Source organism: Urocampus carinirostris, chromosome 13 (assembly GCF_059441175.1).
Source record: "Urocampus carinirostris isolate Australia breed hairy pipefish chromosome 13, RoL_Ucar_1.0, whole genome shotgun sequence".
NCBI classification, from domain to species: domain Eukaryota; kingdom Metazoa; phylum Chordata; class Actinopteri; order Syngnathiformes; family Syngnathidae; genus Urocampus; species Urocampus carinirostris.
This window is the reverse complement of record NC_142361.1, coordinates 31,063,955-31,085,567: the sequence shown is the minus strand read 5'-3', so window position 1 is coordinate 31,085,567 and position 21,613 is coordinate 31,063,955. Positions and strand designations below refer to the sequence as shown.

The following is a 21,613-nucleotide window of genomic DNA, read 5'->3' as shown; positions in this document are numbered from 1 at the left end:
AGTGCCGATAGTGCAAGAGGAGTAGCTAACCAGATGTGCAAAATGGGCATTCAGGTTAACAAGTCAGGTAAACAGTAACATTAACACTGTAACAGTAACGCTGTAAGTACAATAGTGCAGAGAGCAAATGTGCAAGGAGTGGCAAGCTATAAAGAACTGCCAGTAGTGCAAAAAGTCAGATTAGCAGCCGTTAAGATTTAGGTTAACTATATGTTAGATTGACCATTTAACAGTCTAATGGCCAGGGGGACTAGACTACTGCGGAACCTGGTGGTCCTGCACCGCACACTGCAGTACCTCTTCCCAGAGGCTAGCAGAGTGAACAGTCCATGATGGGGGTGAGAGGGGTCCCCGATAATGTTCTTAAAGACAAGGTTCCGTACTTTTAGTTGTTATTGTAAAGTTGTCGAGTGTATGCAATGATTATCATAGAAACGGCAATACTCTGCTATATCAGTGAACGGCAGCAGATTTCTGTTTGTTTTGTGATATAGAATGTTTTTAAAGGGGAAAAAAGCCAATTTTGAACTGGATCATAATTCAGACCCACGCAGAGGTCGAATTGTTACTGAATTCAGTGTAAAGCAAATACTACAGTAGCCCAAGCAAAAGCGCTAGCATTACATAATTCTGCGGATGTTAGTTTGCAGTCAGTCAAATTATTCAAAATATTAGACTGGAGCTAAGAATTGTATCTAATAACTTTTTTTAACATTTTCGACATGCGGTGTTTGTTTTTTCCGTTATGAGAGTTTGACTTTGCTCAAACGATTGAGCAACACTGCGCCTTACCAAAACGCGACTGTATCATAGTTCAACATTCAAAGATGTACATGAACTTGTTTTGTTTCAGGCAAAATGATTGGTATCATGTTTTATAGCCTGGAAATAAAAGTTGTTTACCCGCTCTTTGCCTGAAAACACAGAATGGACAACAAATCTGAGGAATACGTTTTGGATTCTTTTAAATTTGTATTTTCACGGAATAAAATTGTCATCATTGATGACAGTGTAGTATACACGGAATTGGTACTCCAGGATAAACGTTTATTAAGACTTCAATGATTGTATATATATATATATATATATATATATATACAAATACAAATACAATAGATGGGTAATATTTACAAGATAAGTGATTTTAGACTGGGCAGCATGGTGGCGCAGTGGTTACGAGATTGAACCTCCTGTGTGGAGTTTGCATTTTTCCCGCGATCGTGTGGATTTCCTCCGGGCTCTCTGGTTTCCTCCCACATTCCAAAAACATGCGTTTCAGGTTGATTGGCGGGTCCAAATGGTCCCTAGGTGTGAATGAGCAAGTGACTTGTCTGTCTCTGTCCCTGCGACTGGCTGGGAACCAGTTCAGGGTGTTCCTTGCCCACTGCCTGGAGATAGCGGAGATGGGCACCAGCGACCCTACTGAGGATAAGCGGCACAGATAATGGATGGATGATTTCAGACTGGGAAAATAGTGCAATAAATATAGTTCAATAACATCTAGAAGCAAAATTGTGAGAAAATAAACATTTTCTATCCATAATGAAGGTGTATACGTATTTGTTTTTCTAACTTCCAAAAACATATAGAAGATATCTTGTGAGAAAAACAGCAGAAAATTGACAGCAAAAAAGTGTTTACTTTCTTTTAATTGAGCTCAATGAAGACAAATACCTGCATAGTACATGTCATGCTTTAAAGACGGTTAACCCTCGTTTACAGTATGCATTGAGAAAGTATATTGCATAGTTAATCATAAAATTCACTAGAGACAAAATACATTTATGAAATAATCGGAACAAAGTATTTAAATGGCTAATAATGACTTAGAAAAGCAATATAACTGATCTGCCCTTTGTTGTGCGCACTGATGTCTGAGACCAAATAAACCACGCGCATGCGCAGTCCACTTATTGTAAGGATTCTGTGAATGTGAGTACCGTAGTACGTTTTCTTCCTTAAACTTCCTCACATTTCTAGTTTACTATTTGAAAATGTTTCGAAATTTCCGTGTAAGTTAAATTTTAAAAAACATGCCTACAGAATTGTTTAGCGGAACTCGTCAAGGAAAAGGACAACAAACAGCTCGGCTGGCTAAAGGTTAACAGGGTATAACATGCTGCTTACAACTAAGCTAATTTTAGCTTTGTTTTGACTTTGCTTGAGAAGTTCGTGTTTATGGAGATCAAGTAAATGTTTTTTCTTGCCAAATTTGAAAAGAGAAAAATCTCCACAGCGCAAAATCCTAATATCTGAGTTACTGTTGTTGCCAAGTTCATCTAGACTTGTATTGCTCAATTTTGAAAATAGGATACGGAAATCAGTTTTTACGTCTTTATTCTCTCATGGGGGACGAAACATAACTCCCTAAAGGTAATGTAAAATAGAAATAATAATGCGTTAAATTGATGCGTTAATTTCCTTAAAAATAAGTCAAGAATACATTACAAAAAAATGTGTTTCTTGGCTGATTTCGAGTGCAATTTTTAAACAAGTTTAAAATCTAGTAAAAGTGGGGAAGAAATAGGTTAACAGCAGTTAAAATTTATCAAGAAATTACATCAAAATTAGTTACCAAAATTGAATAATGGGGAAGATGAAAGTCAGGGCAACAAAAGAGGAAACAAGTGTTATGCCCATCCATCCATTTTCTGCACCGCTTATCCTCAGTAGGATCGCGGGGGAGCTGGAGCCCATACCAGCTATCTTCGGGCAGTGGGCAGGGGACACCCTGAACTGGTTGGCAGCCAGTCGCAGGGCACACGGAGACCGACAACTCACTCGCTCATTCACATCTAGAGACAACTTGAACCGGCCAATCACCCTCAAATGCATGTTTATGGAATGTGGGAGGAAACTGGAGAAAACCCACACGGGCACAGGTAGAGCATGCCAACTCCGCACAGGAGGTTCAATCTCATGACCTCAGAACTGTGCTGCACACGCTAACCACTGCACCCGTCTTGCCCAAGTGTTATGTCAATATATCCAAATAGATTTATGCTGAGAAACTACAATTTATACATTTTATATTTAGCTGTATGTTTTTTTGTTTGTTTGTTTTTCATAAAGATATAATTCTGACTTATTTAAGTGATTCCAGTATGAGTTCTTTTGAACAATGGTGATATTATAAGATTATTTTCCTCGTTTTTCTCTAATACACGTATTATCATTCTGCTTCTTGAATAAACTAATGTGAAAAGTGTTAAGACAGTTGACAGGACCAAGACAAGCTTTGATTTTTCCTTTTAGACTTTTTTTCTTTTTGTTTTCATTTCAATGGTATTGTGAAGTTTTGGAATTTTAATGGATTGTAACTTTGCATCTAGATGAATGTAAAGAGAAAAAAGTCAAAATTGCTCTTATTCTCTGTAAACCAGGGGTGTCAAACTCATTTTAACTCGGGGGCCACACGATAGAACAAACATTCTCTCAGGGGCCAGACTAGTAGATTAGAGAGAAACAAAAAAAGAGAGAAATAAATGAGAAAGAGAGGGAGAGATAAGTAGACAGGGTGGGAAAAAGAAAGAGAGCGAGAGAAAAAAGAGAGAGAGAACGTGAGAAAAAAGAGAGATAAAAACAGAAATTGTGAAAGAAGGGGAAAGAAAGGGAAAGAAAGAAATCCAAAGACAAATAGAAAGAGAGGAAAGAATAGAGAAGGAGAGAAAGAGAGAAGGAGAAAGAAAGGGAAAAAAAAGAAAGAGCAAAGTAAGGTAAAAAGACAAAGAGAGAAAGAGACAAAGAGGAACAAGAAAGAGAAAAACAGAGTGATAGAGATTAAGAGAAAAGGGGAGAAAGAAAGAAAGAGAGAGAGAGAAAGAAAGAAATACAAGTACAGCGTTTGCGAGAGGCACCTGGCTTTGGCAACATCAAGTGGACATATTTCAACCTGCAGCTCGTTTTTCTCTTGCGCTTCTCTCAGCGTTTTCTCGCGGGCCGGATTCAATCCCCTTGGCGGGCCTGATCCGGCCAGAGGGCCGCCTATTTGACACCCCTGCTCTAAACCATGGATGATACAAAGAATTATTTCTATTCAAGACTTTTTGCTCAAAATGGTAAATTGACTGGCTTTTATATACTGTAGCACTTTTCAGGTTTCCGAAGACTTCCCAAAGCGCTTTACAATGTATTCCACACTTAGGGAGTCATCAATGCCTCGCGCCTACGCGCTTATAGGGTACGATAGGCGTTCGGTGTTAATCCCAAGGACACTTCCTAAAGAGACACTATGTAATATTTGACCACTTGGTGTCACTGTACCATGAAGTGCAACCGAGAATGAATGGTACTAATATCAGCTGCCCTCAAGTGGGCATTTTGAATATATTTGAATTCATTTTATATTCTCATTGATATCATGCAATTTTAAACCCGAATTGATCTTATTACTCCAATCAATTTAAGTTGTATTCTATTAAGCTTACATTATAGTCAGTATTGACAATTTAAACGTTGAAAAACTGGAGACAATGACAAAACAGTTTCTGTAGGTGAGTTTTTTTCAGTGAAAAAAAGTGTACCTCTACTCAGAAAGATTAAGAAAAAAACGCTTTAAATGGAGTGCAAACAATTATTCTCGTTTCTTAGAAAAACATTAAACAGCATAAGATGACGTCTTGGAGTGACCGTCTGCAGAAGTATGCAGAACTTCCAGCCAACATGGATGGTGTCTCCCTCAAGAAATACCGACGTGAAACTCATCACAGGTGTGTGTACTAAGTAATTTGCTTCTAGTATTACTCTGTAAAGGATTTGTATGGAATTTGGAACTTTTTTATTTGATGCCGCCATCTTCTGACTTGTCCCATTATTGCAAGTACATGCATTTCTTATACAGGCTTGAATAAACTCTTATTGATTTCACCATTTTCAAGCTAAACTAACAAATAGCAACAAAACGAATGCAGGGATGAGCATGATGGCAAACCCTATTCCTCTTAACCAACGTGTTGCGCCCCGAACAGCTTTGCTAAAAATAACAAATAAGGGCGCTTTGAACTCTGTTGGGCATTGTTAACACATACTCAATGTAGAAATGTTTAATCTTAAATTTTTTTAAGGACACCTATACCTTTAAAGCCCAAGTGTGTATAACATAACATCCTTAGTGGTGAAAAAATACTTCATTTATTTAAATACAACATTTTCAAATAATGAGCAAAACTACCACTTTGATGAAACTATGGACTTTCATCATTTTGTAATTTTCACTAGATATGATCACTTGGGTCAAGTTTATCGATCACGGTAAATAACATACAACTGTAGGAAATCAAATTTGTGTCACCAATATGTGGTAATATTTATACAAGCAAATGTTATGGGACGGATGACTTTAGGTCCTCACAAGTTCTTTATTTTTCAGAGCATTGAAACAGGATTTCTTTTTTAAGTTTTGTTACAAAACATCCAAAGAAAATTTGCCTTTGTGATCGGTCTGACAACGACGATAGTAAAATATAATAATATTTTTGCTGGGTGCCAAATGCCCTCATCAAAGTTTTCACTAATATAACATATTTTAAAAAGCACTAAAAAAGTAGTTACATCAGTTCCATAAATGTGGTTATTTTAAAGCTATGCTAACCATCAAGTTAAAGTAGCCTTAAGGATCACCACTGACCTTTGAACAGTAATGGATTATTATACATAGGCCAAGTTCCTCAATTTGTTTCATATGAACTTCACATAAGTAGGTGAAAAGAACAATGACCAATCTGTGATAAATGAAAGATTTCTTTAATTGAATACATCTAAGTTATTGTGAAAACTTCATTTCCCTTTACAGGATTTTTGTCAACAGAAGCTTAGCGATGGAGAAGATCAAATGTTTCGGTTTTGATATGGATTACACTTTAGCTGGTAAGAGTAATTTGAAACCCTTTTGGAATGTAAGGTTACATTTGTTGTCACAAAATCCTGTATTTTTGCCCCCTGCTGGCCTTGTCTGTACTTACAGGCAGCTGTATTTGAATGATGCATTCAACTCTGACATGTTTTTAGCTCTATTAAATTACATTAGAGTGGATTAACAAATAATCGACCAAGTCTAAAATGAAGTATGAATCAAAAATATTTTTGAAGTTTTTAGTCCGTAGATTAGGTGCTCAAGGTTTCAGGCTAAACAGAAAATTCTAAAAAAGTCAAAAGTTGTCAAAAAGAAAGTTTTCTTTACTATTGTGGTGTCAACGTTATTTTAGTGATATATATGTTAGTGAAATTATTTACTTAAAAAAAAAAAAAAAACTAATGGGTGTATTTTCAGGTACCTTAAATGCCCCTTTGTCACAACCGGAACCAGCAGTGGACCCAAATGCATAACATTTCACACAATGCCTTATTAAGAGATCAGGGAAGTCAGGGCAAGAGGAAAAAAACAGCGATCGCTGGGCAAGAGGAGCAGGAAGCCCTCGTGAAGGAAGCGTGGTCGGGGATCGGAAGCAAGTCGGGTAGCTGGGACGGGAGAACGAAGCGTGATCGTGGATTGGAACAAGTCGGGTAGCCAGGACGGGAGATCAAAGCGTTGATCGGGGATCGATACAGGGGACGGAACTAGGCAGGATACGGGTAGCCGGGACAGGAGAACGGAGCGTGGACTGGGGATCGATACAGGAAACCGAGGACGGAATCAGACAGGTTACAGGTAGCCGGGATAAGATAGCGGAGCGTGGATCGGAGATCGATACAGAGAACAGGGGATGGAATCAGGCAGGACACAGGTAGCCAAGACAAGAGAACGGAGCGTGGTTCGACACAGGAATCAGGAGACGGAATTAGTCAGGATAGGGGTAGCCGGGACAGGAGAACGGCGCATGGATCGGGGATCGATACAGGAAACAGGGGACTGAACCAGGCAGGCTACTGGAACAGGTCGGGATCAAAACGGGAGCCAGAGTCAAAAGTCTTTGCCTTGCATGCGCTGAGGTTAGCTGACGGACTGACCTAGAGTGACCAAGAATGAAGTGCTTAAATAGGGAGAGTGGTCTTTAGGAAATGAGTGGCAGCTGGGGATAAAAGAGTGAGCTGAGCGCAGGTGAGGGCAATAAGCGGGCAAGTGACAGAATCGTGACACCTTTTGGCTTATGTCATTGAATATATGTATTTTATTTAGTGACGGACACCCTGTGAAACCAGGTTTCGAATAAATACACATTAATAAAAAAATATTTTTGTTATAATATTATTTTTTACTGTCACGGGATGGAAGGGGTGACCGGACCAGAACGGACGCAGGAGGCAGGAAGGGAGAACTCAATTGCGTGACGATCCAAAACTTTTATTTACCAAAATAAAAGTTGTCCATAACTCAGGGACAAGACAGAACAAACAGGCTTTAACAAAAACGTGCAAACACAGGCTTCTTCCAACTCAACTAAACAGGACAAGGCAGAACAGAACGGACAATGTGTATATAATGAGCCAGCACCCGCAAAACCCACAATCCAGCCTTAAATAGCAGACACGCAATTAGTTGAACTGCTTCAGCTGGTGCCCAGGGGGCGGGGCGGACCGGTCGCCAAGGCGACCATGACATTTACTTGTTTCTTTGTTCTTTAACAAGTCGGAAATGAAAAAATATGAGAAAATTACCTTATTACACAAAAATGAGACTCTTAAACATATTATTGGTAGCATAATTCGAAGTTTTTCCTACACTGTGAAATAAGATTTTTGTCTTTCTAGTATTGTAAATTTCAAATTAATACTTTATTTTATCTTATTTTTGAAATGAGTCGAATTAGCTCATCTGCCATGTCCAACAATTTGACTTATACCATCACCATATTTATTCTATTAAAATAAGTTGAAAATAAAGTATCAAAAAGCAAATGAAATTAGACTTTTAAAGATAATTAATGTCACACATGCCCTGCTAAGAAAAATATAACACTTTTTCTTATCTTAGCTGTACATATTAGTATCTATAATATATGAATATCCACTAGAATTACGATTGTTGCATCCCTAATTTATATGAGTGCATCCTTTTCCATTTATTTTTAAATCCCCCACTGGAGTTTGATGTTTGTGAATTCTGCTTCATGTCATGTCTCCTTGTGTATATGAAGTGTACAAATCACCCGAGTATGAGGCGCTGGGCTTCGATCTAACTGTGGAGCGCCTGGTTTCAATCGGATATCCACAGGAGCTTCTCAACTTTGTCTATGATCCCTCCTTCCCCACACGGTAAGTTCCCCTAAATAAATTATGACAATTTTTGTTGGCAGAATACTAAAAAGTATGCAGATTTTTCCTCCTTCTTTCTCCAGAGGCCTCGTGTTTGACACAATGCATGGCAACCTCCTGAAAGTGGATGCCTACGGAAATATCCTGGTGTGTGTACACGGGTTCAACTTTATTAGAGGGTGAGAGTGATGTCTTCCAATTATGAATACAAAAGATAAATAATAAAATTAATACATAGATTATATAAATCAAACAAACGTTTACTTGTATTAACAAACAAAATATAAATTACGGGACCATGTTTACACTAGTCTGTGTAGATAGAAATTTTTGATGTTCCATATACATTTTCTGGGTTGATTTCCTTGTTTCTTTTTTTTTCTGTGATATTTACCAACTGTTGTATTATTTTGGACAAAGGGCAGACATCAGAGAGATGTACCCAAACAAGTTCATCCAACGTGGAGATACAGAACGCTTCTACATTCTCAACACGCTCTTCAATCTGCCTGGTAAGATTAGACAAAAATGTGAAAAAAATAATTCTAAGATTGATTCTTTTGGGTTCAGCAATTACTCAAATCTTTCACACTGAACTTCCCCGATCACCTTTTCTGTCAATTGACTTTTTTGAAAATCACTCTCCCTCATAATATAACGTCACAAAATAAATAACAATCACGATATTCATTATGTATTGTTAAAACTTTACCCTTTAAAATATAATTCTGACAAATATTGATATTATTTACCTATATTGGTCGTTCCCATGTCACATTAAGTACATTGTAATTGTGATCAATGTGTTTTGGGGGTTTGGGGGTAAGCAGACACAAGCGATGACATTTGGGGGCCATGGTTATACGAAAAAAGCGCTCTACACATGAGAGGATGGGGAAAAAAAACAAGAAACACAGTCAGGAAAAAATCGGAGCTGACAAAGTTCAAGATCGATCATAGATATGTATTAAGCAGTCGAGAAACATAGGCAGGCAGGAACATCAGGCAGATCGGACAGCTTCTGCTGTCGGCACAGTCCCTAAACACTCTTCTGAATAAATTCTGGTGCAAGTAACGGTCAACAAACGTGGGGTACTCCAGTCAGTCTGCCTGTCTGAACGTTACGATGGACAGTGGTGTGCTGCATCATAACAAAATGTTCCTTTTTTTTTTTTTTTTTTTTTTTTCAGAAACCTACCTCTTTGCCTGCTTAGTTGACTTCTTCAGTAATTGCTGTCGATATTCCAGGTAATGCACCATCCTAGTTACAAACAATAACACATGTTGCTTGTTCCATGCTAGTCATATCATATTCAAGTTCAAATTTTAAAATCGGTGGTTTGTCTCTGGGGAATATTATATTTTTTTGGCAGTCTATATCCTGTATTTAGCGCATAACTAGTTTCGCTTCAGCCGCTCGCATCGCTTTAGCTGGAGGCATCTTTTTATCAGTTTATGGTATTTAATTTAGCAGCTATTGTTAGTTTCATAAACACTAACTTTTAATGCAAGCCTTGAAGACACTGCCACAAGCCTCTAAACTAGTTACTTTACATACCTAATGTGTACATTTTTATATGAATTGTAACTAAATTAAAAGTACCGTATTTTCCGCACTATAAGGCGCACCTAAAAGTCTAAATTTTTTTCAAAAGCTGACCATGCGCCTTATAACACAGTGCGCCTTATATATGGCTCAATATTAAATTCGCAAGGTCTCGCAACTACGAGAAACAGCCGCCGACTCCATTTTTCGCGCTGTGCATACTGGGAAATATTAAACAACGATTCTCTTTCATACGTGCGGGGAGACAGCGCCGGGCGACATACGCCACCATCTGTCAGTGGATCGTAAATGCATGGGCTGATATATCAGTCTCAACTGTGGTCCGAGCTTTCAAGAAGACGGGAATTGTCCCCGAACAGCCAGACAACAACAGCGACACTGACTCAATTAATGACGACCTTGATGAAACGGAGTCGGACGTGTTGGATGGCCCATTCACTGAGATGGTCAATTCGAACACTGCAGAAGAAGAATTCGAGGGATTCGTCGATGAGGAGCTTATAGAGTGATCTTTGTTTTTCTTTTGTGTGTTTACGTTTTACATTTTACAGTTATTATGTTATTGCTTTATTGTTATTGTTTTGCACTTGTTGTTTTTGCACATTACGAGTGTCACTTTATTGCGATTGCACTAACGTTTCATTTAAAATAACAGTATCAGACGGGTTTTTTTTTTGCGTGTTGACTAAATGATGTTGTTCAAAGATGTTAAAGATGTGTCACGAAAATGCTTTACCTCAGAGAAAATAATAAAACGGCTGTTTATTTATTTTGGGAGTGAATGGAGTTGTGGAAAGCTTGTTTGTTAACAATAAAGTTTGACCATTTTGAATGTTTTGTTGACATTCCCTTTAGAATGGCAACATCTAGAGGTTGCATAACGTAACTACATTCTCTACTGTAGTCAAGTCAAGTCACATTTATTTACCGTAAATAGCCCTTAATCACAAAAATGTCTCGAAGGACTGCACAGGATTACAATTACAAAATTGCACAATTACCTGATCTTAAACCAGCATGCACTTATAGCGCCTTATAATGGGGTGCGTCTTATGTATGGCAAAAGTTTTAAAATATATCATTCATTGAAGGTGCGCCTTATAACACGGTGCGCCATATAGTGCGGAAAATACGGTAAGTTACTTAAATTGAACCCTGTTAAAAATTAGATGCATATCCTAAATATTCAGATATCTTTCTTTTGGTAAAACATGTAAGGAAAATGGTGAGAGATGCTCTATGTCATGTTTTTCTTTTATAGAAGAATCCTGAAAACAAATCAAGATTGTGATTTCACTTATGAAATGATAATCTTACCATATCAACCAATGTCCAATCCAGGCACAATTGACAATATCCTATTATTTGTGTGTGGTTATTTTACTACAGATGTCTGTGCATTTCCTCATTGTTTTTATGTCCTACAGCTGTCCGACCGGCTTTAAAGATGGCGACCTTTATATGTCTTTTAAGAGCATGTTCCAGGATGTAAGAGATGCTGTGGATTGGGTTCATTTCCAGGTAGATCAGCAATATGTTTGAACCTACTCGACTTATTATGTAAGGCTTCACTCAGACTATTTTTCTTCTTAAGGGCTCCTTAAAGGAAAAGACGGTTGAAAACTTGGAGAAATATGTAGTAAAAGATGTATGTAATACCTGTTTTCATTCTTCCTAGAATATTTAACAGCAGTTTCCATCCCTTGATTTCCATTGTATTTATCATTTTATGGTCTTTCCCTTTTTCCCAATCAGCCAAAGCTTCCCCTCCTCCTCAGTCGCATGAATGAAGTCGCCAAAGTGTTCCTGGCAACCAACAGTGATTACAAATACACAGAGGTGAGCTAAGTAGTTAAAATGCAAACAGTGATCGGAAGACCCAGGCCTATCTTTTGTGAACCAGAATGTCCATATTTGCTCAGCTTTGATTTAACTTTTTTTTATTGTTGTTTTTTGTTTTCTCCAGAAAATAATGACCTACTTGTTTGATTTTCCCCATGGTCCAAAGGTAAGCTCAATTCAAAATATGGTCATTAATAAGCATGAAATAATATCCAAATGTGAAGAAACGATACAATACAATACTATATGATATTATCAAAATAAATATTAGATAGATAGATATATAGATGCTTTATTCATCCCAGCAGGGAAATTCACATTTCCAGCAGCATCCCTCTGCTGAGAAACAATACAATAATAAAGCAAAAAGAATACAATATACAAAAATGTTCTATAGAGTATCTAAATAGTGCTACACAGAATACATATGGCAATAAAATTCGGTAATATGCAATGTAGGGGGTGTGGTTTAATGTGGGCCTTTACTCTGCCGGGTGGAGTTAAAGAGCCTCATGGCATGAGGAAGTAAAGATCTCTTCAGTCTGTCCGTGGTACAAGACAGTGACGGCAGTCTGTCGCTGAAGCTGCTCTTCTGTCTGGATATAATGCTGTGTAGTGGATGTGATATATTGTCCATGATTAACCGCAGCTTTTCCAGTGCCCGTCTCTCAGCTACTGTTGTCAGGCTGTCCAGCTCTGTGCCCACAACAGAGCTCGCTTTCCTCGCCAGTTTATTGAGACGAGAGGCATCCTTCTTCATGACGCTCCCCACGCTGCCGCATAGAAGAGGGCGCTTGCCACGACAGTCTCATAGAATATTTTCAGGAGCTTTTTGCAGATGTTGAAGGACGCCAGCCTTCTGAGGAAGTAAAGTCTGCTTTGGCCTTTCCTACATTGGCCAATAGTGTGGAAAGATGGGCTGCTAGACTAAAGAACATATTACTGTAAAAGAGGTATTAATAAAACAAAACAATATATATAATAGTTTATTAAACTAGAAGAAAATTGTAATATATCAGAATTGTAATTTCAGAATACTGTTTCCTATGCATTTTTATAATATTGTTCAATTTAGAAAGATAAACTTGCATTTTTACATGAAAAAATGTAAGGTTCCCTGAAGCAAAAAATGAAGGAAAAAAAACATAAACGTGATGGGGGTTTTGGGGTTTTTAAGGGTTATTGTTCTATCTTCGTTATTCATTATCCATTATCCGTTATCGGTCAGTTCATTATACGCTACAAAGCCTAGGAGCCGGGACACTTACTCTCAGCCAAAAGGCTAAGCTAAGGTCCTAGCCCTAAAGCCTTGTTGCGATCATTGCGAATGCACCGTTCCCGGAGGTACTGCAATACCGGGCCGATGCGTGGAGTGGACAGAGCAAGCTCTTAGCGAAGATACATTTACAAATATGTTGTTAAAAATAATTATCGAAACATCGCAGGTCCTTAATGCAGGGTTGGTCAAACGTTTTGAGTTGCGGGCCTAATTGGATTACAAAATTTTCACTGAGGGGCCTGGCCAGAAAAAAAATACTTACTGTATTACTGTAACGGGTGTAAAAATAACTTTTGTTTTGTTGAAATTCCTGCTGAAATATGTTTGTATAGTTTGTGTATAAGTGTCCTGCAGTGACGAATTCAACAGTGCCACCTGCTGGTATGGGGTAAGGTTTAGTTTAGCCTCTGATTTTATGACTGGAAGGCGGATATTGTTAGCAGCGCGCTGGAGGAATTTCGACAAAACAAAAGTTATTATTACACCCTTTACATAACATTTAATTTATTTAATCAATATACATAATACCCCCAATAAGCAGGTTAGCGCCTTACATGGCTGCAAGGCCACTATTGGGAAATGTGGAGCACAATGTAAAGCGCTTTGGGAAGTCATTGACTTGAAAAGTGCTATATAAATGCAGATCATTTCATTTCACATAATGGGTTTTTATGTCCCACATGAGGAAAAAAGATAACGTGGGCCTATCTTTTTTTTTACCATATGTATTTATAAGTACATATACATGCAGACATCCACGTGTATGTGTTAGCTTTCATTTGACAGTTGTTTATAAATACATGAATTTCAATTGATTTTTAAATATTCAGAGACAAAGAAAAGTTATGTATCATACTTCTCTTTTAAGCACTTAAATTTGATAATATGCATATAAAAAAACCTCCAAAATTGAAACGTGTTTTTTGCAAATTTGATAAATAACTTGTTAGATAAAAAATTTAAATGAAAAAACACCAAGGGACGGTGGAGACAAGAGTGGCGCCATGACTACTTATCAAAAAAATTATTAGTACTTTTTACCATCAAATACATTGTAATGTTGTTCTTACCATTTTCATTTTTCGGGCCGGATTAAAAAGCCTCACCGGAGGTAATCACCTGGGAGAAATAACTATTAGTACAATTCGAATATGGATTAAAATAGTTAGGAAATATAATCTGGAAAAGGGAGGCAAGAATTCTGAGGTTGTTTGCCTTCGACGAGTGATTTTTTCCTGGACAGAATGATAAAGGGTTCCAACAATGGGCATGCAAGGTATTACAGCAACATATATGATGGTTGAAAATGGCAAGCTGCACTTTTGCCGAATTGAAAAAGAAATTCGGGTTACAGGGAAATGACTAATTTTGTTACAGTCAATTAAAAGTTACTGCTCCATCACGTTTGTCTTGTACATGATTCAAATTGAATCTTTTCTTCCGGCGCCGTCACGGCGCCGTCACGAATGGCAGCCACTCCAGCAGCTCCCGTGTTATTTTCGATTGTTCTCGATTGTTCTCAGCTCAGGGATGTGAATTTCCCTTCGGGGATGAACAAAGTATCTAAAAGACTACTATCACAAAGAAATAAAACTGGGGATAAGTCATAAGGTCATAAACAATTTCCAATATGTATAAATGTTTGATGGCATGTAGTGGGCATCCATCACTCTTTCTTAAAAGAAAATTGGAAAAGGTAATAGATTAAAAAACAACAGAAGATGGGTGGTGGAATATATGTAAAACACAGTGCACCTCCACTAGCTCCCGGAATCTGAGGGAATTCAAGTGGAAGAATGTCGTCAGATTTTTTTTATTACCTCCAAAATTAGGAGAAGGTTTTCCAAGGTTCAACAACCATTCTAGATAACATGTGAAGAGGTAGACATTGACCACATGTATCTATTTAGGTTTTGCCCAAGAATTTAAGCAAAATTATGGTTTGTTTAAAGAAAATATTGGGATATGGGATACCTAAAACATTCTAACAGAAGAAATATTCCAGAGAAAGGAAGAGTACCTGGTTAAAAAGTGATTACAAGATAAATGCATAAACAAGATTTACCTACCTTGGAGAAGTGGGTGTGCACTGTGGATGAAATATTTGTAATGAAGAGGACCGGATTTTGTATAAGAATACAGGAGAGCCAATTCATAGACAAATGGGAAAAAATGGATAGATTAGAGACAAAATAAGGACACCACTTTTGAACGATGAAGACTGGACTTTGAATATTGATTTGAACATGGAAGATATTCCCCAACCCTGCAAGGTTTTTACTTTTTTTCATCCTTCTTTGTTCTTTGTTTGTTGTGTGTTAAAAAGAAGGGGGGAGCCCAATAAAACTTAAGTTACAGAAAAAAAAGCTTCACCGGCCCTATTTGGCCTGCTGACCCTGCTGGCCGTAGTTTGCATGCCCCTGGCTTAACGCAAAGTGTCAAACCAGAAATTTGAAGGATATGAGGACCAGGTGATTAATATTTAACTGATAAAACACACCAAAATCCGTGTTTGATTTTCACATAGAAACCCACATAAATTAAGGTTAGTTTGAAAATGTACAAACATCAGTATTCAAAAAGAAAGTGCATTTAGTCTTTCTTGCATCTTCGGATATTTAAACACATGATAACGGTTTTTTTTTCAGTGTTCTTCAGTAACAGCCTCATTTTCAATATCTTAAAATATGCTCGTTAGGAAAAAAATGTCCCCCAGGCCAGAGTTTACACAATCAAATGCGTTCTAGAAACAGTACAATTTTATATTTCTTAAAATGTATCTGAAATACTATTTTAAACTATGTGTGTTTTGGCTTGTTTTGTAGTCTGGATCAGTCCACAGGCCCTGGCAGTCTTACTTTGACTTGATCCTGGTGGATGCCCACAAGCCTGTTTTCTTTGGTGAAGGGACAGTCCTGCGACAGGTTGACACTGTGAGTTACACAGTTTTCTCAATTCTTTCATAAATTTGTAACTTTGTCGTTGAATTAACAGAGGGAAAACATAAAAAATCAATGATTCCCCTCCAAAAATGCATTCATTTATTTTCAGACAACTGGCAAACTCAAGATTGGAACATACACTGGTCCCCTCCATCATGGGATTGTTTACTCTGGAGGTAATGCATGTACTTTAAAAAGAAATATTACAATTAGTTATGGCTTGATACTACTTCTTCCCGTCTGATACTGCGGCTATGTAGATTGGTCGATATCGATATGATTCTTGTTCTCAACTGTAAAATAAAAATCATTTTAACTAATCTACCCACAGGCTCCTCTGACATTGTCTGTGACTTGTTGGGCGCTAAGGGCAAAGACATCGTATACATAGGTGACCACATCTTCGGTGACATTCTGAAATCCAAGAAGCGCCAAGGCTGGAGAACATTCCTGGTCATACCTGAGCTGGCCCAGGAGCTGCATGTGTGGACTGAAAAGAGCAGTAAGAATTCATCACATTTGCTTCACTCACCGCAGAAATTATAGTCAATATAATGCATGGGATTTTTTACTCAGGTATTTTTGAGGAGCTTCAATCACTGGATTGCTTTCTTGCTGAACTTTACAAGTAGGTTCTATGCTTGTGGGTATATTTGTGTGTGAGTACTTGTATTTGTTACCCCCTTAGGCCCGTTTTGGGGATTTTTACTATCACTGAGAACCAGTAGACCCTGATAGAACATGTTAGTTGTCCTAATATTGATGGACTCGATTTTAGGGTTAAGACTTTGATTTAGTGTTTTAAGTCTAGCCTTAGTTACCGTATAGGCAAAAAACAAGCGTTTTATAACTGCAGTTAATTTTGCTCATTCTATATATTACATCTTTTTCTTTCTCCCTAGGTAAAATTCTTTCGAAACTTTTTTCCTTGATTCTTTGTGTGACGCTGCCAGGAAAATCGAGAATCGTATTGATAAACAATGCAAGAAAATTGAATTGGGAAAATGTTTTATTTTACTGTGCTTTTGTAACACTTCTTATGCATGCATCATTTCCTCATTGGTGTTCTAACATCTAGTTGCTATTTTATGGACCAGATAGGTTCCGGACGATCGTTCGTTGAATTTGTTTATTAGTTGCTTCAGTGCTATTTTTGTTTGTTTAAGGTTTATTTAAGGATGTTTAAGGCTTGTACAAGTAACCTGAATTGTTTTGTACTATAAAATAAACATTTATTAAAATCATATGCTCTAAAAGGATAAATAAAGTGAAGTTTAACTTACTTTTGAAAGATGAGCTTCAAGAGTTAGGCAACTTCCTCCTCCGTGGTAAAAAAAAAAATAGCCGAAAAAAAGTGATCCAACCATTTTCTCAACTGCATCAATCTTTCTTATTCCACTTTCATTTCAAAAGAAACTGCTCGTCTATTCTTTACACTTTACACCAACCATATCAAATGGATGCATGAGAAATTAAACAATAAAAATGTTTAAGTTCTTAGCGCGCTGGAGATACAGTAAAATATGTTTACACACAAACTGGAAAGAGGAAGTGGATTTCTTCTTCAGGGTGGATGCTGTCTGACCTCTCACAGCACCACACGCCGGTAGTGGCGGAAAGAAGCACTACAGTAATGTCCTGTACTCTGAAAAAGGTGCACAATACGAAATCTAACTTACAGCAATGTCCGGATATTTTTGACATCCCAAAAAAATGTTCGTATCTACCGCTTTTTGTAACTCAAATGTTCGTAAGTAGGGGAGCGTCTGCACCATCAAACTATTTGATGATCATCAAGTCATGTAAATTTCTCTATTAATTGCCCCTATATGTTTTATGGTTAATTACTTACGGTAAAATACTATTGAAAAACAAGATTGAGGTACTGAAAATATTTCAGACCAAATAATACATAAATACATATAAAATACACAATGTTTATATAATATCATATCTCTTAGCTATTCAACATAGAACAATTTTATTGTATGAAGTTTTTTTCCTTTGAAATCAGACCCGTTGACTTTGTTTTGTTTTTTTAATGTTGTTTTTGTTGCTGTGCGTGTATTGGGTTAGTTTGTTCGTTTGTTTCTTTTGTATTATTTCTTGCCCTCATGTAGGTTTTAGATCAGGGAATGGTGTCATAATAGTCTGTAGTTTGTAATAATCTGTGGTCTGTGCAGCCCTTTGAGACTCCTTGGGATTAAGGGCGTCACAAATGAACATGACTTGACTTTTGGACTCTCAGCTTGGACGCTGTATTACTATTATATAAGCTCCAATGTTTTTATGTTTGTATCCCTGGTAATCAAAAATCCATTAAAATGAAAATTGACGGCGGAATCTTGTAGACCAACAGGAAGGCGTCACAATCCGCTGTACATCAAGTCCATTGTTTCAGAAACAAATATGGACGTCCCAATCCGCTTATCATACTGGATATCGCTCCAATAACAGGTATCAAAACTGTGTCGGATTTGATCCAAAAATCTGGCAGCACGGCGGCGCAGTGGTTAGCGAGTGTGCGGCACAGTTCTGAGGTCATGAGATTGAACCTCCTTTGTGGAGTTTGCATGTTCTCCCTGTGCTTGCGTGGGTTTCCTCCGGGAAGTCCGGTTTCCTCCCACATTCCAAAAACATGCATTTCAGGTTTATTGGCCGGTTCAAATTGTCCCCTAGGTGCGAATGAGCGAGGTAATTGTATGAGTCCTTGTGCCCTGCAACTGGCTGGCAACAAGTTCAGGGTGTCCCCTGCCCACTGCCCGAAGATAGCTTGGGATGGGCTCCAGCACACCCACGACCCTACTGAGGATAAGCGGTGCAGATAATGAATGAATGATCCAAAATCTCAGATATTGGATTTGATATTAAATCTTAGATCTATAACAAACTTTCTGCTATTTTGGTTGTGATAGTAATGGTATCGGACAATGCTCCAGGTCCTAACGTCAGCATCATACACGATTTAAAAAGTTGCACTGTGATAATAAGTTGCTTTTTCGCTTGTTAACGGCAATCCACATTGAACGCAGGCATCTGGATAGCAGCAGCAACGAGAGGCCCGATATCAGTTCACTTCAACGACGTATGAAGGTGCAACCGCTTTCCTCCGATTTGGTTTACACGGGCGTAAATATCCTGATTGAATTTTTACACTCTCTTTCCAGAAAGTGACTCACGACATGGACATGTGCTACGGCATGATGGGAAGTCTTTTCCGCAGCGGATCCCGTCCCACTTTGTTTGCCTCCCAGGTGATGCGTTACGCAGACTTGTACGCTGCTTCCTTCATCAACCTGCTCTACTATCCCTTCAGTTATCTCTTCAGAGCTGCTCCCATCCTGGTAAGCCACCAACGCTTTTCTTTCCGCGGCCGCTAGCAGCCTTTTGACGCGTTCCATCGGTCGCCCGCAGATGCCCCACGAGTCCACCGTCGAACACAGACACGTGAAAATTAACGACAAAGAGTCCCCGCTGGCCACCAGGAACCGCCAGGAGGTGGACCTGAAGCGGGTGGAAGCCAAACGCAACCAGATCAGCCGATCCGTTAGCCAAATTCAGACTTCTCATTTCTTCCCTCAAGCCCCGCAAGAGATTACTCACTGTCATGACGAGGATGATGATGATGAAAATGAATAAGAAAACTAGTAGGAGAGGAGGTGGTTTTGTGACTGTGTTAAAATGTATTTTTCTATTTTGGATAATGTTACGTGGACTGTTTTTAATGGGTGAAACACTTAAAGGCATTTTTTAGCCAAATAAATTGCAGTTCATAAGAGGCAATGACTATAAAAGTGCATTCAAACGGAAGTACAGTAGACTCCCAGAAAATGGCGTCCCCGCCTTGTGATGATTTCACTTTACGGTATATAAGAGGTTTTTCTGCCCCTCTTTACAGCATTTTTTTCACTACACACCAACAAATTCTTTTGCATTTGCAAAAACGTATAAAATTCTAACTAGTGTTTGTGCTTAAGACTAGTTACTCCCTTAGATGCCTGTTGCTATTGGTCAACATAATTTAAAATGTTGGTTTTGTATTGGTTTCTGTCACGGCATCATGAAAATGCAAATATTCTATTGGCTGAACCATCTCCCACAATGCCTTTCTTGTGCTTCCTTTAGTTCAGAATCCCAACTTAAGGAGTTCGCGATACAATACTGTATTTTTGCGCTGAATATATTTGCTATGGGTCCAAGGCTTGCAATGATGATAAAGCGAGAAGCAAAAAGATGACAACCATGGAACGTACGATACGGTTTACTACCCTTGCTAAGGAATATGGTGTCATCAATCGACGATTGGTATTATTAATAAAAATAAAGAAGCGATTAAACAAGGACATCATCTGATGGATTGACACTCCTCGCAAGTGGAAGTTTTCAAGTTACCTTGACCCATCGTCACCATCTCCTCAGCACTGTGCATCCACCCGCTACTCCACTCGACCAGCTCCAGTCACAGCACACCAAAGCTAAATAAAAATCATTTTATCCCTTTACAGTATATGTAAATTTATTTATGATGTTGTTTTAAAAACAAAGTTTGTTATATACTTTAACTTGCATTATATTTAATCATTTCATTTGCTCTCTTTGTTTCACAGTTAATTACAACTGGGCGTCGGTTTGAAAAGGAAGATGGTCTAAAACGCTTCAGTACCACCGAATTACCAAAGTTTGGTCCTGGCTTGCGACAGGTGATGGTGCATTCAGGGTACTTTTGAAATACATAAACGCCACTGACCTTGCATTGCAGTGCCAAAACACATACGTTTCTTTTCTTGAATAATAATATGTTAAGTTTCTTCTTCTTTAAGAATCCCTATATTTAATTCGACTAGGTAAATAATACATTGATGATTCTGAAGTTTCAACATTAATTTAGGCTTGTGGCTTTACCTCGTGTTTAAAGGAAACTGTGTAATATGTGTTCTAGGGGTACTCGTAGCTGCAAGATAGCAACCATGGCAACTAGGTGAGGCTCGTTATATAAAATGAATTACCTAATCAGTATTTAAACATGCATGTTTATTTGATATTCATGTGTTTTGGTTATTGATGGGTGGGTGGATCCCTTAACCAGTAGGGGCAGCATTTCCTATGGTGTGTCTTGGGCCGGTACAGCCTGGTGGCACCCATCCCTCTCTAGGCCAACAAATGTTTCCACCTATTCACAAATCAATATATTCTGAAGATTATTTTTTTTACCTCTAGGTAACACTGGTTACACCGTTCCTTTAAAGCAGTGGTCTTCAACGTGGTGCCTGCAGACCTGTTCTGGAAATAACTTACCAGTGTTTGGTCATTGTGATTTTCCAGTAAAATATTTATTTTGTGCTTGACTGAGGCAAATCAACCCTATTTCCTGTAATTAACCTGGCAATAACATAGTAACAACATAAGTGATTTTAGAAAGGTAAATCAAACTGGGTGCTCTTTGTGCTAACCAGTAACAAAAAGCAGCTCTCAGCTTGAATAAAGTTGGAGACCCCTGCTTTAAGGGGACATTGCGTATTATTTAGTGCCTCCTAGTGGTACCAAAAAAAACTTCAGGAAAAAAAAATAAAACATTGCTTTGGCTAAGCAAAAATGCATGAACCATCATACCACTGTCAAAAAATTGTTTTTCTTTTACACAGCGGAATCCATACCTAGTAGTCGCCAGGTTTGTCTGGCATCTTGCTGCTATGCTGCATAACACACACCTATATTAAATCTGGTGCATTGTAGGTAGCAGGTTCCTCATTTGTGGTTTGTTCGAACGATTGTTAGATGTGTTTGCCGTGTTCA

At 38.1% G+C, this 21,613-nt stretch overlaps 1 protein-coding gene across 3 annotated transcripts; it reads left to right on the top strand.

The window, feature by feature from the left end:
* The first annotated feature begins 1,707 nt into the window (after positions 1–1,707).
* nt5c2a (5'-nucleotidase, cytosolic IIa) lies at positions 1,708–19,603 on the top strand. Of its 3 annotated transcripts, none has more exons than XM_088350716.1 (18): positions 1,708–1,932; positions 4,591–4,709; positions 5,792–5,865; positions 8,073–8,190; positions 8,274–8,369; positions 8,611–8,702; positions 9,381–9,438; positions 11,185–11,278; positions 11,352–11,405; positions 11,513–11,596; positions 11,724–11,765; positions 15,704–15,811; positions 15,930–15,996; positions 16,152–16,322; positions 16,397–16,448; positions 18,853–18,913; positions 18,988–19,164; positions 19,235–19,603. In XM_088350716.1, exons 2-18 carry the CDS (start codon positions 4,612–4,614, stop codon positions 19,457–19,459), a joined length of 1,671 nt encoding a protein of 556 aa, XP_088206842.1. In that variant the 5' UTR covers positions 1,708–1,932; positions 4,591–4,611; the 3' UTR covers positions 19,460–19,603. The 3 variants fall into 3 exon arrangements, with proteins under 3 accessions (XP_088206842.1, XP_088206841.1, XP_088206843.1); XM_088350715.1 differs by lacking the exon at positions 1,708–1,932 and adding an exon at positions 1,941–2,109; XM_088350717.1 differs by lacking the exon at positions 1,708–1,932 and adding an exon at positions 2,166–2,373.
* The last annotated feature ends 2,010 nt before the right edge of the window (positions 19,604–21,613 follow it).